The sequence below is a fragment of the Chiloscyllium punctatum genome, chromosome 2, assembly GCF_047496795.1.
Source record: "Chiloscyllium punctatum isolate Juve2018m chromosome 2, sChiPun1.3, whole genome shotgun sequence".
Classification (NCBI taxonomy): Eukaryota; Metazoa; Chordata; class Chondrichthyes; order Orectolobiformes; family Hemiscylliidae; genus Chiloscyllium; species Chiloscyllium punctatum.
The window spans coordinates 41,143,700-41,158,382 of NC_092740.1; the positions used below are offsets into that span (position 1 = coordinate 41,143,700).

General features: G+C 39.8%; 1 protein-coding gene across 5 annotated transcripts in view; it reads right to left on the reverse strand.

Moving 5' to 3' along the window:
• Positions 1-14,683, reverse strand: part of pde8b (phosphodiesterase 8B) — a 311,487-nt gene that overhangs the window by 63,661 nt on the left and 233,143 nt on the right. For 4 of the 5 annotated variants that reach the window (XM_072547546.1, XM_072547538.1, XM_072547530.1 and 1 more), the window contains exons 3-5: positions 13,317-13,507; positions 10,244-10,303; positions 7,240-7,297 (exon numbers count right to left, since the gene is read on the reverse strand). In XM_072547546.1, coding sequence (XP_072403647.1) covers positions 7,240-7,297; positions 10,244-10,303; positions 13,317-13,507 — 309 coding nt within the window. Of the gene's footprint in view, positions 1-5,276; positions 5,410-7,239; positions 7,298-10,243; positions 10,304-13,316; positions 13,508-14,683 lie in introns of those variants that run through there. The other variant, XM_072547555.1, reaches the window with a different exon arrangement.

Sequence of the window (14,683 nt, forward strand, 5' to 3'; positions counted from 1 at the left end):
ACCTTGTCAGCCCTTGCTACAAGCAGTGTTTACCTCTGAATAAGTGTAGTGTACAGAACAATAGCATCGCTATCAAGTCTCCATGAAACATTATAATATTAATCAGCTCACCTGACTAGATTAAGTACCTGTTAAATACTTTTGACTGGGCCATTATCCCTTTAAGAAACTAAGTGACAAAACAGCGCTTCCATGAAATTGCATGAATGAATGAAACTCATACTGTCAAATAGTAAATAAATCTCACAACTCAGCTGCAGTAATCAGTTTAATATCCTTTATTCTTTTAGTAAGTACGGGTACAATTTCTAACTTATTTAGAGCACGTAGGCCTACTATTTTTACTAACATTTAATAATTTAAAAGACAAAAGGACTAACACCTCCTAATTATGTTGGCAGACCGGAGCAATGTCCCAACAAAAGTAGCAGCCAGCACTTAGCACATGTTTTAACCCATCTCCTGTCTCCCAGGACAGAAGCCCCTCAAACCTTTGTCTACTATTGATTAAAAATGTAACACCATAGTAATGGAATTATAATAAATGTAAGAACTGTGTATAAAGGGGCTCTGGTAAGAACTGTAATTCAGGATTCTAATGCTGCCACGGATTTGAGTTGTGATTGCTGAATAAACAAAGTAATTTTCGCCACTCACTGATTCCGGTTGTGATTTGAACATGATCCCACAATTTCAAGCATCAATTTGAGTGCAGATTGGATCCAATTAAAACATGTAAAGAAATTCTTACATGCAGCTGCAGATTCAAATATAATAAATGTATCAACTTACATGGAACATATGCAAGGGGGAGGAGATTGGGTGTCATTTCATTGAACGGCCAGATCATTTCTCACGATATTTCACGCAACATCATGAAAGGCTCTAAGTCAGTCACTCTTGGTCTTGAAAATTGCCCAAACCATCTTAAAAGGTATCTCAAATATTTGAGCAATAGATGATGCTAGCTGTTTCATGCTAGTACTATGCAGTAAAAATGAAAATGGTATTCACCACTAACAGGATGCTGCCATCAAGCCAAAAATTGTTTTGCCTCTCCCACAAATAAAGAATGTGGTATATGAATTTCAGTGCTGTTGTGATAGCAGGATTGTAGGCTGCATGTCCCAAAGACCAAAAGGTCACATCAAACAGCATATCCCTTCAGCAGTTTACAAAAAGCAAGGTGCTGTCAATACCCAATGAGCCTGCAATTGCAAAGTTGAAACACATGTCCAACATTAGATATAATTCTGCAATTAGACAACATTTGCTGGATAATCCTGAGTGTGCAAAGAATTATGCTGACAACCAATTTTGGATTGTCAGTTGGGCTTGCAATTAATGCACCTGTACGTACTGGAAATGACACGTACTAGGGTACAGGGTGCTGTTTTCTGTCAATAGAAAAAATCATCCACACGTAATGCCTTGACCAATCAGAGTCAAAATACTTGAATATAATGCATTATTAGATATCAGCATGTTCTAAAGCATTTCCAATTATTTTTGAAATGTGATTACCACTGAATGTAGCCTTGCTAAGGAACTCATAGGATGTTTTCAGGGTTGAGTCTTAGTACACCATGTTCTGGAGTTGACCTGAGAGCAGGCTATGCTTGGCCTGCTGATGTGTAACAAGACACCATTATTTAATGATGTGGAGACGCCAGTGTTGGACTGGGATGTACAAAGTTAAAAATCATACAACACCAGGTTATAATCCAACAGATTTAATTGGAAGCACACCAGCTTTTGGAGCGCTGCTCCTTCATCAGGTGCTAGAGTGCTTCCAATTAAGCCTGTTGGACTATAACCTGGTGTTGTGTGATTTTTAACCATTATTTAATTATCTCATTATGAACGCAAGCCTGGGGTGCCATGCCATTAGTTTGAAATGCAGAGGAGTGAGCCTGAGAATATTTTTTAAAAATCAGGACAATTATGAGGGAATGAAAGCAAAGCTAGATAAAGTGAATTAACAGATTCAAAAAATGGATTGATAGAGATGCAGTAGCAAACATTTAAGGGCTTTTCAGAATACATGGAATAGATAAATTTCAATGAATAAGAAAAATTCAGTGGGTTGGACCCAACATCTGTAGTTCCTTTCTTAACATGAAGATTAAAAATAGCATCAGATTCAAAGAAAAGCACATAATTCTGCAAAGACAAGTGGCACATCAGAAAATAGGACAGATATAAAAAAGACAAAGAATAACTGAAAGATTAATGAGGAGAGGAAATTAGTGTACAAGAGAAAGCTAGCCAGAAATATAAAATCAGATACTAAGAGTTGCTAGAAATATGTATAAGTAAATAAAGTGACCATTGTTCCTATAGAAAGTAACACTGGATAATTGATAATGATAAAAAAGGAGATGGCAGATTAATTAAACAGATATTTTGCCTCAGTCTTCACTATAGAGGCTATAAATAACATTCCAGAAGCAGATATACATCAGAAAACTGAAGGGAGGGATGAATTCAAGAAAATTACAATCACTGGACAAGTGGTAATAAATTAATTGTTGGAGATGTGGGCTGACAAGTGTCATAGAGCCATATACAGCATGGAAACAGACCCTTCAGTCCAACTCGTCTATGCAAACCAGAATCCCAACCCAATCTAGTCCCATTTGCCAGCACCCAGCCCATATCCCTCCAAACCCTTCCTATTCATATACCCATCCAAATGCCTCTTCAATGTTGCAATTGTACCAGCCTCCACCACTTCCTCTGGCAGCTCATTTCATACCTGTACCAACCTCTGTGTGAAAAAGTTACCCCTTACTTCTCTTTTATATCTTTCCCCCTTCATCCTAAACCTATGCCCTCTAGTTCTGGTCTCCCTGACCCCATGGAAAAGATTTTGTCTATTTATCCTATCCATGCCCCTCATAATTTTGTAAACCTCTATAAGGTCACCCCTCAACCTCTGACGATCCAGGGAAAACAGCCCCAGCCAGTTCAGCTTCTCCCTATAGCTCAAACCCTTCAACCCTGGCAACATCCTTGTAAATGTTTTCTGAACCCTTTCAAGTTTCACAACATCTTTCCGATAGGAAGGAGACTAGAATTGCATGCAATATTCCACCAGTGGTCTAACCAATGACCTGTACAGCCACAACATGACCTCCCAAATCCTGTACTCAATACTCTGACCAATAAAAGAAAGCATACCAAACGCCTTCTTCACTATCCTATCTACCTGCGACTCCACTTTCAAGGAACTATAGAATCCCCACAGTACAGTAGGAGGCCATTTGGCCCATTGAGTCTGTACTGATTCTCCAAAGAGCATCCCACCGCCCTACCTTAATCCCTGTAACACTGCATTTCCTCTGGCCAATCCACCTAACCTTCACATCCCTGGACTCTGTGGGCAATTTAGTATGGTCAATCCATCTAGTCTGCATATATATGGACTGTGAGAGGAAAGTGGAGTACCCAAAGGAAATCCTCACAGACACTGGAAGAATTTGCAAACTCCATACTGACAGTTTCCCAAGAGTCGAATAAAATTTGGGTCCCTGGTCCTGTGAGGCATGCCCGAAACGTCGATTTCGCTGCTCCTTGGATGCTGCCTGAACTGCTGTGCTCTTCCAGCACCACTAATCCAGAATCTGGTTTCCAGCATCTGCAGTCATTGTTTTTACCTGTGAGGCAGCAGTACTAACCACTGAGCCACCGTGTATAAGGTCTTAAATCAAAAGGCTTGTAAGATTGTTGCATTGTTTTGAGATTTCCAAAACCCCTTTGATTTGGGGAAGGTTCCCTTAAATAGGGAAGCTAGTGAAAGTAACTGCTTTGCCCAAAAGGAGGGAAGCAGAAAACAGGAAGCTATAGACCAGTTAGCTTGACATGTGATTTTGGAAAAATGTTAGAAGCTATTATTAAAATGTTATAGAACATAGAATAGTACAACATCTTCAGCCCTACTCTCAAATAAGACTAACCTACATACCCTTCATTGTACTATCTTCCATGTGCCTATCCAAGAGTCGCTTAAGTATCCCTAATGTATTTGACTCTACTACCACTGCTGGCACTGCATTCCATACACCCACCACTCTGCATAAAGAACCTACTTCTGACATCTCCCCTAAACCTTCCTCGAATTCCTTAAAATTATGCAACCTCATGATAGACATTTCTGCCATTAGAAAACATCTCAGACTATCCACTCCATCTATACCTCTCAACACCTGTACATCTCTATCAAGTCACCTCTTATGCTCCTTCGTTCCAATGAGAAAAGCCCGAGCTCCCTCAACCTTTCATCATAAGACATGTCCTCCAGTCCAGGCAGCATCCTGGTAAATCTCCTCTGCATCCTCTCTAAAGCTTCCACATCTTTCTTCTAATGAGGTGACCAGAACTAAACACAAACATTTATAGTTAAACACTTGGATAAGTTCAAGTAATCAGGCAGATGTTTCTTAGCTTTTCGTTGTTTGTTGCTTTCTGAAAGGGCAATTGTCTTAATCAAACTATTGGAATTATTTGAGGAATTAACACATGTTTTGGCTAAAGAGGATGTACTGTGCTTAGATTTCCAGAAGACATTTGATACTGGCTAAAGAATATTTGTCTTGGGAAGAAGGAGAAAATGGAAGAAGGGTCTGGAAAATATGGGCTTTAAATTCAAATTCACTGTACAGCTTGTGCCATACTGGCACTGAACTCTCCTGAGCTTCACTGAGTATAGGCTTGCTGCCAGTTCCCAGTGCACTGTGTATGTCATTTGCTGTCCTTCTTTAGTCTACTTTGATGAAGCTTAAATACATTCCTTTTACTTGGGAACCTGGATTCTGATGTAGAGGTAAATGGGTTTTTGGTTGTCAGTGAAGTGAAGGTCTTATTTCTTTTCAAGAAAGCTTCAGAAAATCATTGTGGAACGTGATATAAAGACAGCTTTTCCAAGATTAAATGAATGATTGTGTTGCCACAATCCAGCGCCGTTTTGGATTACAAAATGAATAAAAAGAAATTACTTAAAGCTTCATCTTCTATTCAATTGAAGAAAAATATAAAGGCAGGAAAATAAGAAATGGTGTTCAAATTTACAGTCTCCCTTGTCAGGCAAGGCTCCAGGTTTTCTTAAGATCTTAGGGTTTCTGTAAGGTGTTCCAGTCTCTGAGCTGTAATGAGTCCCCATTCTGGGTCCATCCAATGCCCCAGGAGTCCCTGGCTCTGCTGCCGCCACCTCAATGACATAATTGGAGTCATAATCTGGGCCCACCACACAGCCAAAGCTGCAACTGCCAACTCACTGACGTCACAAGGAATCCCAGCTCCTGGCCGATTGCAACCATCACTCCCGCTCCAGCCTCTTCTGCGATGACAAGAAGAATTGGATGAGTTGGACTGAAGGGCCTGTTTCCATGCTGGAGAACTCCATGATTCCTGCAGACATGTGATGGAGCTATTAAATACCAAAAAGGAATGATCACTTTGCTGGGAGTGTATGTTAGGTCCTCAAACAGTCAGACAGACACACAGCCCTCCCCTTGATCCAACCAAAGCTGTGGATACAATATGTGGACGGTACGTTCATCATTACCAAAAGCGCTAGATTAGAGGCAACACACTGACATATCAACAACATTTTCATCAGTATTAAGTTCACCAGAGACGAGGAAAACAACAACCAACTGCCATTTCTGGATGTAATGGTGGAAAGAATGACCAACATGAATTCCAAACCAAGGTTTACAGGAAGGCAACCCATACAGGCCAAATGCCTTAATTTCAACACAACCATTCCAACGTCAACAAAAAGAGCTGTGTCAGAACAGTATTTGAACGAGCAATACCACACTGCAACACCCTGGAACTACACAAAAAAGAAGGATGCCACAACAAAGTTTTTGCAAACAATGGATACCCAATCAGCTTCATCCGCTGATGCCTATGGAACAAACAACATCATGAAGTCACAGTACAGCCAAATAATCTTAACAACATATCAGAAATTACAAGTTTCCTACGACCTCTCGTGATCATGGTTGCACACAAACGCACAACTACACCATGCCAACTGCTGTCAAGGGTGAAAGACTTCATAGCTGCAACATACAGAACCAACATAATATACAAAGTTCCATGCAGTGACTGCCACAAACATTACATCAGACAGACTAGAAGGAGATTCCACAAATACGCAAACACCAACTGGCAGTAAAATGACACGACCAACTCTCACTCATCTCCATACACTTAGACAAGGAGGGCCACCAATTCGACTGGGATAACCTAACCATCTTGGGACAAGCTAACCAAAGACACACAAGGGAATTCCTAGAGGCCTGGTTCTCAATCTGGAATGCTATCAACAGACATACAAAAAATGAATCTTAAATATGAGCCACTGTGGAGCAGGACCGGAAATGACACAACCCAACAAAACAGACTGGGTGAGATAAAAAGCAGAGTAGAACAACGTCACATTGGAAGTCGCACTGATGATGTTACCTAGCAGGGTGATGAACATCTGCATACAAATCAACCAGCTTGGTTGACAAACCAACCATCACATCTACAAACTGAACTACAAATCTTCACAAAAACTTTAAAAGGCTAAAAATTGCAGATATGAGAGTTTTGCCCGAGGATGTCAAATTTTGTTGATATGTATTTTTTGGGCTTTTTCAGATACCAAGGATTTTCTGTATATCATATATGAAAGGTGCTGAGATTTCATGACTGACTGGCCTTATTCTTGTCTTTGATCACGCCTCAGTAAAGAGTGTCTCTGTAGTTCACATTTACAAAAACAATTTCAAATACCTACTTTCCCTGTCATCATCAAGCTGAGATTATTTAATGGAATAATCAATGACAGAAAGCTTTAAAAAAAAAGAGAACTGCAAAAAGTAATAAATTAAGCTTTTTTGCAGTTTTGAAGTGTATAACATTTCAAAAATGTCAAATTGCAATAATCTGCATTACATTTGGTTACATCCTCTGAGTCTAGCGTTCATGAGAAGACCAATGTTTATGCATTTTGAGCCTCTATACACGAATATACATTGAGCAAGCAATATGTCAGACTGCTGTGAAAAGAGTACAGGTGCAGATTCATAAAGGAAGATGAGGGTGACTTGCATTTTGCAGATCCTTCAACACACTCAAACTAATCTGGCTGCAGTTGTACCAAAGAATAAACATGCTTTCAGTCAAACAGCTGCAACCATGAAGTGAATGATGGTAAGCAAATAAGGTAGAGTTTTATACCCTGTTGAAACCTGCATTAAGGAGGGGCAAGACTGAACTCTCCTCTTGATCGTTACACCTGCAGGAAGAAACAAACAGTGAAGTTTACATCAAACTTCTCCCTCTGAATAGTGTTCTATCTGCTACTGTTTTATATATCTGCCCCAGAAGTACTGGGGATGAACGTAAGACTTCTCCAAAAAGGACACATGGACAGCAGTGCACTAGTGGGAATGCAAACTATGGGAGATCCTAACATTTCTCGTAACTCAGACTGGAGCAGAATACAGCCAGCGAGCTAAGTGCTCAGAGGGAAAGTGAGCCACTTGCTACATCAGGAAGTTGCTCTGTCAGCAAGCCAATCCAGAAGCTGGGAGTGAAAGGAAGGTGTGTGTGTCTAGTTGTGTCTGTAGGGGTGGAGACATGGGGTAATGGTGTCATCATCCAATGGTGGTAACAGCAGGCCTTTTGTAGTTTTGAGAGGCCAGGAGGAGTCCAAAAGTATATGTCTTTAGCAGCCATTAGCAGCAATATTGTTTGGATGGAATTTATCCAGGTAAAAATGAGTGAAATGTTTGCGTGATCTGCTTTTTTTCACAGAAATTCTTAATGGGCTTTTACAATTGCTGCAGGACCTGATCTGAATTTCAATATGAACTCCAGCAGTTCCAGAGGGTGACTCACCACCACCCTCTTTAGGGTAATTAGGGAAGGGTAATAAATGCTAGCCCAGCTAGTGATGCCTGTATCCTGTGAAAGAATGAATGAAAGGACATGCACATTGATTCTCACATCTCTCTTGGGCATTAGTTCTGGACATCCTTGAATAAATCTGGCTGAAAATCACATTAACAAGACCTTGAATATTCAAAGGATGGTGATCATTTATCTGTAATTTACAACATTTTTGCCCTGTGTACTGTGTCTAGGGTTTCAATGGTTATCAGAGGAAGGAGGGAAAATGGAGTTGTGATTACAATCAGGTTAGTCATGTTCTTTTCAAATGGCAAAGTAAGATTGAGGGACTGAATAACCTACTTTGGGTCTTAATTTGTATATTTATGTGATTCCCCAAGTTGGAGTAATCCCAACACCCATGATAATTAGGATATTTGACAGGAACTCGTTTTAATTACATCATGATATTTTACAAAATAGAGAAGGTTTTATATCCAATTTCATTATGAGTTGACTAAACCCAAAAGGAATCTTTTTCAACTAAATGTTGGAAGAAATCATGATCTCTTAAAAATTGCTTTTTACCACAAATACTTGGCTGATTGTAACTTGAACAAGATTGGAGTTTGGACATGTTGAAGGTGGTCATCGACAAAGAGGATCTTTGATTTGGGAACATTTGTCGTGTTTTAAAAGGGAAAAAAAAATTTTTTTAAGAATCTGCAAACACTGGGGACCTGAAACAAACATAATACTTAGAGAATCTGTGCGCATCTGCAAAGAGAATTAACAGGTCAACATTTTGGACTGGATTATATCCAGGGACAATGCTTGAAAGTTTAACCATCTTTTTTCTTTATCGATGCTGATGGATTTGTATATTTCCCACATCTGGTATTCTTCTTTCATTTTCATAAAGGAGCTTCCATCAACCGCTGTTGAGAGATAAAGCAGCTGGAAATATTTACAGCACTGGTAGCTTTTTCAAAGGAGCTTAAGAAAAGAAATGTTCCTTAAATTGGGAAATCAGCAGATAACATGCGAAGGACATTGATGGTGGAATAATCATAGATGGGCTCTGATTGAATATGCTGTGTGGGCAATAAGGCTTCTTCTTGATTTGGTCTCTGGAATATTTTTATTTATAAGTGCTGGAGTTAATACATATTCAAACAATGTAGGCACTTTGAAATCACTCTATGTTTATGACTTATAACCCTAAAAGCCTCTGTCTTCAACCACAATTGAAATTGAAGGGGATTGCAGGCTGCCACTCTGCTCTTAGAGCCCATTCCAAACTGTGGTGAGAGAATCTCTAGTATTGTCAGGGCGGAAGTACATACCTGTAGAAATGACCCATCCCAATGGTAACTGCCAGAAGTCAGAGCACCTTTCAGCTCCAATAAGGGCTATCAATGCTGAGGAAGGGCTACATATTCAATCTGAGCCTGCCTTTGATTATTCCACCATCAATGTCCTTGGCATGTTATCTGCTGATTCCCCAATTTAAGGAACATTTCTTTCCTCAAGCTCCTTTGAAAAAGCTACCAGTGCTGTAAATATTTCCAGCTGCTTTATCTCTCAACAGCGGTTGATGGAAGCTCCTTTATGAAAATGAAACAAGAATACCAGATGTGGGAAATATACAAATCCATCAGCATCGAGAAAGAAAAATGATGGTTAAACTTTCAAGCATTGTCCTTAGTTACAATCCAAACTCAAAATACTGACCTATTTATTCTCTTTACAGTTGATAGATGACCACCAACATTTTTTTAAATGTTTCTGTGGAGCAGTGGAGAATTTGGAAGTAATTGAGACATGCAGTGTGATCTTGAGCGCTTCATTAGATCGGGTATGGGCAATGCACTGGCTTTCATCAGCCATAAGTTCTGCTGAGATGATCAAGTAGCATATTGAGTGGAATTCCCATCCCAAGAGCAATGCATATAAGCCCCCAATACTGGCAGCAGATTGACAGTTGCACATTTGATTCAGTACACCTCATGATTTAAATCTTGGCAATGAGTGGTACCCTAATTCTTTCTATCCTGTGGATAATTTTTATATCCTTCCTTAAAAGAACATCAATTTGATTAATGGGAGCTAGTTCTATTTATGATTGGGTAAAGGGATTATTATTATAGCCAAGTAATATCAATGGATATATGTGGCTAATGACTGCAGTATATCGCATACATTTTTAAATGCACCCTGTTACAACTTTTGAACACAGAGATCATGAAATCATGTTCCTCGTAATTCATAGGGGAATTTCCTGATCTGTTTATCTTTGTTGGAAAGCAGTTTAATTGCTCAGTGACATACTGAAGTATGAGGTACTTACAACTGAGGAACTACAACCAGGATCACTGTGGTTTCTCCAGGGTTTGTGGCTCGAATTGACCTAAGGAATGAAAAGAAGTAAACATTTATAAAGTGTAAGATTCTTACTTTTTAATTTCCTGCAAAACATCTTCAAAAAATGACCATGATTTATTCTTCAATTCTCAAATTCTAAAGTGACTGTTACATTAATTTCATGAAGATTTTGATGAAACCTAAAATCGTGTGATTTTCTTTGGATATTTCCTTTTATGGAAAATGAAGAGTCTGTTGGACAGTCAAGCATCGTACGATTGGTTAATAAATTCTTTCTGCTTTCCAGTTGATGATGAAGGCAGTGTGTCACAAGGATGGATGTGATAGTTGACTGTTGACTGGAGCTTGGGGGAAAGTCAGGTGATTAAACCTCTGTGAATACTTTAATCTCATTTGGCTACTTGACTTCAGAGGGCTGTTAAGAATGAAGCACAATGTTGTGGGCCTGGTGTCACATGTAGGTCAGACTGGGGAGAGTGGCAGACTTCCCCTCCTGAGGGCCACTTAGTGAAACAGTTGGGTTGCTCCCTGCTTCGTGATTATTACTAACGACAGTACCTTTTAACTTCAGATTTATTTACTAATTGAATTTAACTTTCTTCAGCTGCCATTGGGCAATTCCAATACATCTCTCCAGAAGTGTAACCACTAGCCTACTGTCCTCTTTATAGTAATATCGATCAGTACCAAATCAGTATTAGGCTGGGTCGTTTTACACTTACACAACTGAACCTAAATTTGGAATCTGTTGAGATTCAGATATTCCCAAGACATCCAATATCTGTACTATCATTGCTGTCCATATTTAACTCCCTGCATTGGGGATCCTGCCAAGAGTTAAAATGGACCTTCCTGAATATGATAAATAATTTGGGCGGCACGGTGGCACTGCTGCCTCACAGCGCCAGAGACCTGGGTTCAATTCCAGTGTGGAGTTTGCACATTGCCCCCGTGTCGGCGTGGGTTTGCTCCAGTTTCCTCCCACAGTCCAAAGATGTGCAGGTCAGGTGAATTGGCCATGCTAAATTGCCCGTAGTGTTAGGTAAGGGGTAGATGTAGGGGTATGGGTGGGTTGCGCTTCGGCGGGGCGGTGTGGACTTGTTGGGCTGAAGGGCCTGTTTCCACACTGTAAGTAATCTAATCTAATCTGATTTCTTCCTTCTGAATCATCATAAATTGTTTGTGCAAGTGACACCGTATGGGAATTAAGAGCAGAAAATGGTAGAACTAGATATAAGAAATAAACTTTAATTTAACTTAACCAACCCTCTGAGAACTGGCAGGCATGTGTCATATTCAGGTTGATTTTGCTGAAACATAACACCAAATGCGGCCTATACTATTCCCGCTGGGAAGATTCTGTTAAAATCTGGAGTTAAATGAAAGACATCTACTTAGTAGTATCAGGACTTTAGGAAAAAAGGACTATGTTCACAAGGTGATTGCAAAATGATAATTCACTATCCAATCAAATACCTTACATTATCTCATTTCCAATGAGTATTTTTAAAGTATTGTAAAAGTTCCTGTTAAAAACTCTCACTCATATATGCTTGGCTTATCAATGGTTTGAGGCAAATTGACTGAATTAAACACATAAAACAAATGAATAGGAGATGACCAGTTGGTCCATCAAGCCTTTCGCACCATCATGGTCAGAGCATCGTGGTTGAACACTTCTTCTTTTCCCCCTTCCCGTCACAACACAACCAGCCACCAAACATACGATCCTCCAATGCCCATCCATCCCCACCCCTTACATCCCCTTAAACCCAGCAACCGTTCTCCTGGAAGAAACAAAAAAAGAGGTAGAAAGGTGTGCAAATAAGGGAACAAAAATCCTGGAAAATTCTTCTCTGACCTACTCAGTTATTCAACCACAAGGAAATGTGACAGGGACAGGAGCCTTTCAGAAAATTAACATCTTTGAATAGACAATGAGAGTGTCAAGTACTGTTTACCGGTAAATAGACAATGAAATTTGTGTTATTCACTAGGCCATAAGACCATCTAACTCACACCACGGTGATATCACTATGGAATTTAAAAAAACACTGTAAAATCTCCTAGAATCTAGATATCAACCTAAACAAGCATGTTGCAACTTTAAAACAAAGAAATTGCAAAACTGACCAAATAAGACACATTTAGACACAAATTCCTAGACTCTAAGGGAACTAAGGGATAGGATGAGAAAGACAGCCTGAGGTGTAACATCGACTATGATTATATGGAATGGTGGATTAAGCTTGAGGAATGATATGATATACTCCAGTTTCTTTATCTTCTGTTCATATGGACAGCATCTTCCACCCTCCACAAACTGCAGAGTCTGACTGTGGCAGCCTTACAGCCTTTTGGACATGGGACTTCTGCCCTGCACTCAAGACAAAGTCCTGCCTCAGATACCCAGTTTGCCAAGCTGGTGTCAGCTGCAGAAGTGGCAGCTGTGGCCAGACCTTGGACTGCATCACTAGATTCCAAGTACTGGAGTCCAAGATCAAAACAGTCAAGTTGTGGTAGTCTCATGACAGGGTGGGGTGGTGAGGCCCCAGTTGGATGGAAAGGAGATAGAATCTTGACAGACAGTCCAGGGGTGGGGAAGAAATACCCACAAATGTAAGACCTTTGGGTGTAGGAACCACCCAATGTGTAAACAGTGCTTTTATTTGGAATCCCATTCCTCCCTTCTTGTCCAAAACTGAACAGAGTGAAGAGCACAGCAAAACTAAAGCTGTGATGGAAGTGGCCCTTAAGTGGTCACTAACTGAACACTTTATAGTCTCAGGTGAAGATGAGGTTGGGTGAGCTGCCCTAGGCTGTAAAATTGGAACAGTTTGGGGTAGGGCTTAAGAAGGCCACTCCAAAGCTTACCCCCTCTGTCAAACCTTCCAACATAAGATTCTGCTGTATGTCACTAATATAGTTCCACTTACCATAATTCAAACATACAAATCAGAAATACCGATTCCAGGAACTGAAACCATGACTATGTCTGACAGGCTGCCGATCTATTTCCAAAAGACCTGTCGGATTACCTGCAAAGAGCTTCAGCATCAAAACATCTGGCATGTCTGTTGTCAATGACTATCATTTCATGATGTTTATCCAGAAAGTATTCCAGGGCAGACTCTGGTGTCCGTGCGATATTGCACTTGTATCCAGCTTTATCACATGCCCACCAAAAGCCATCACTCTGACTGTCCTCTTTAGCAAAGACCAATAGAACCTACAAAGATAAGTTATATCAGGTGAGATTCTGCTGCGCATTCCCACTGAGCCAAATTTGGATCAATCTACACATAATAAATGACATTATTAGAAGGTATAATATAGTCACCAAATCTCTGAGAATAATGAATCTTAATTCTAAGAACAATCACAGGGTCATTGCAATTGCTGTCTATCCGGAATTATAAAGAAGGGAGGGGGTAAATCAGTCAGCTTTCTCACAGCTAATTGTTTTTTAATCTAGTGCCCACTGGATGACATATTACATCGGGTGTGAGCTAGTACACAAACAAAGGGCCCAATGGCCTCTTTCTGCACTGTAACAATTCTGTGATTCTGAGTGCACCTCAAGTCCAGCTGATACTTGAGGGTACAATCATGCTGTATAAGATAAGCATACCATATTAGGCCACCCTTATGATTAATGACTTGCGACAGTCACATAATAAATCCAATTTTGATTTACATTACTTGCAGTGATTAGTGTTGCAACTGAGGAATTTTAAAGATTGTAAGTCAAAGATTCATGCAAGCCATGGTCGTGATATACAAGTATTTTATAGAAACTTTCATTTATCACTGTTGCAATACCAAGTACTATTGTGACATTCTGAGCTTGCGCCAAACATGTTGACACGTTATCACAGTTGTTTTCAATCTCTATATTATACAAATTGAACAGCAAATTGAATCTGGGATTCGCTCAAAGTTTAGAAGCACACTCTTCAATTTTTAACTGGCCCATCATACCTGGACCCTCTAATACTTTAACCAGGCACTATTTTTGTGACTGATGCATGTGTCAGAAATAGGCTGATACCGGGAGCAAACTGTGATTTGTTGTATTGCACGGGGACATGCAATTTTAACTTGACAAATCTGAAATCCTGCCAGGTGACAAACTTGCAGCATAAAATTTATCTGGAATTCAGGTACCAAAACTAAAATCATACACAACAACAAGACATTCAGATCCCAGGAATCTGTGCGTTAATTGTACCTCTTGTATTTCAAATTGATTTTGGAGTTTGGGGATTGCTTTATTTTTCATTTATTTAGCATTAGACCCTGTAAGAAATACTCAATATGATGCCATTCCTTCTTCATTTATTTGGATGGAGGAAGGGGATCAAGCAGCAACAAGTAACAGTAGCCTCACCAACTAGGAGGAGGG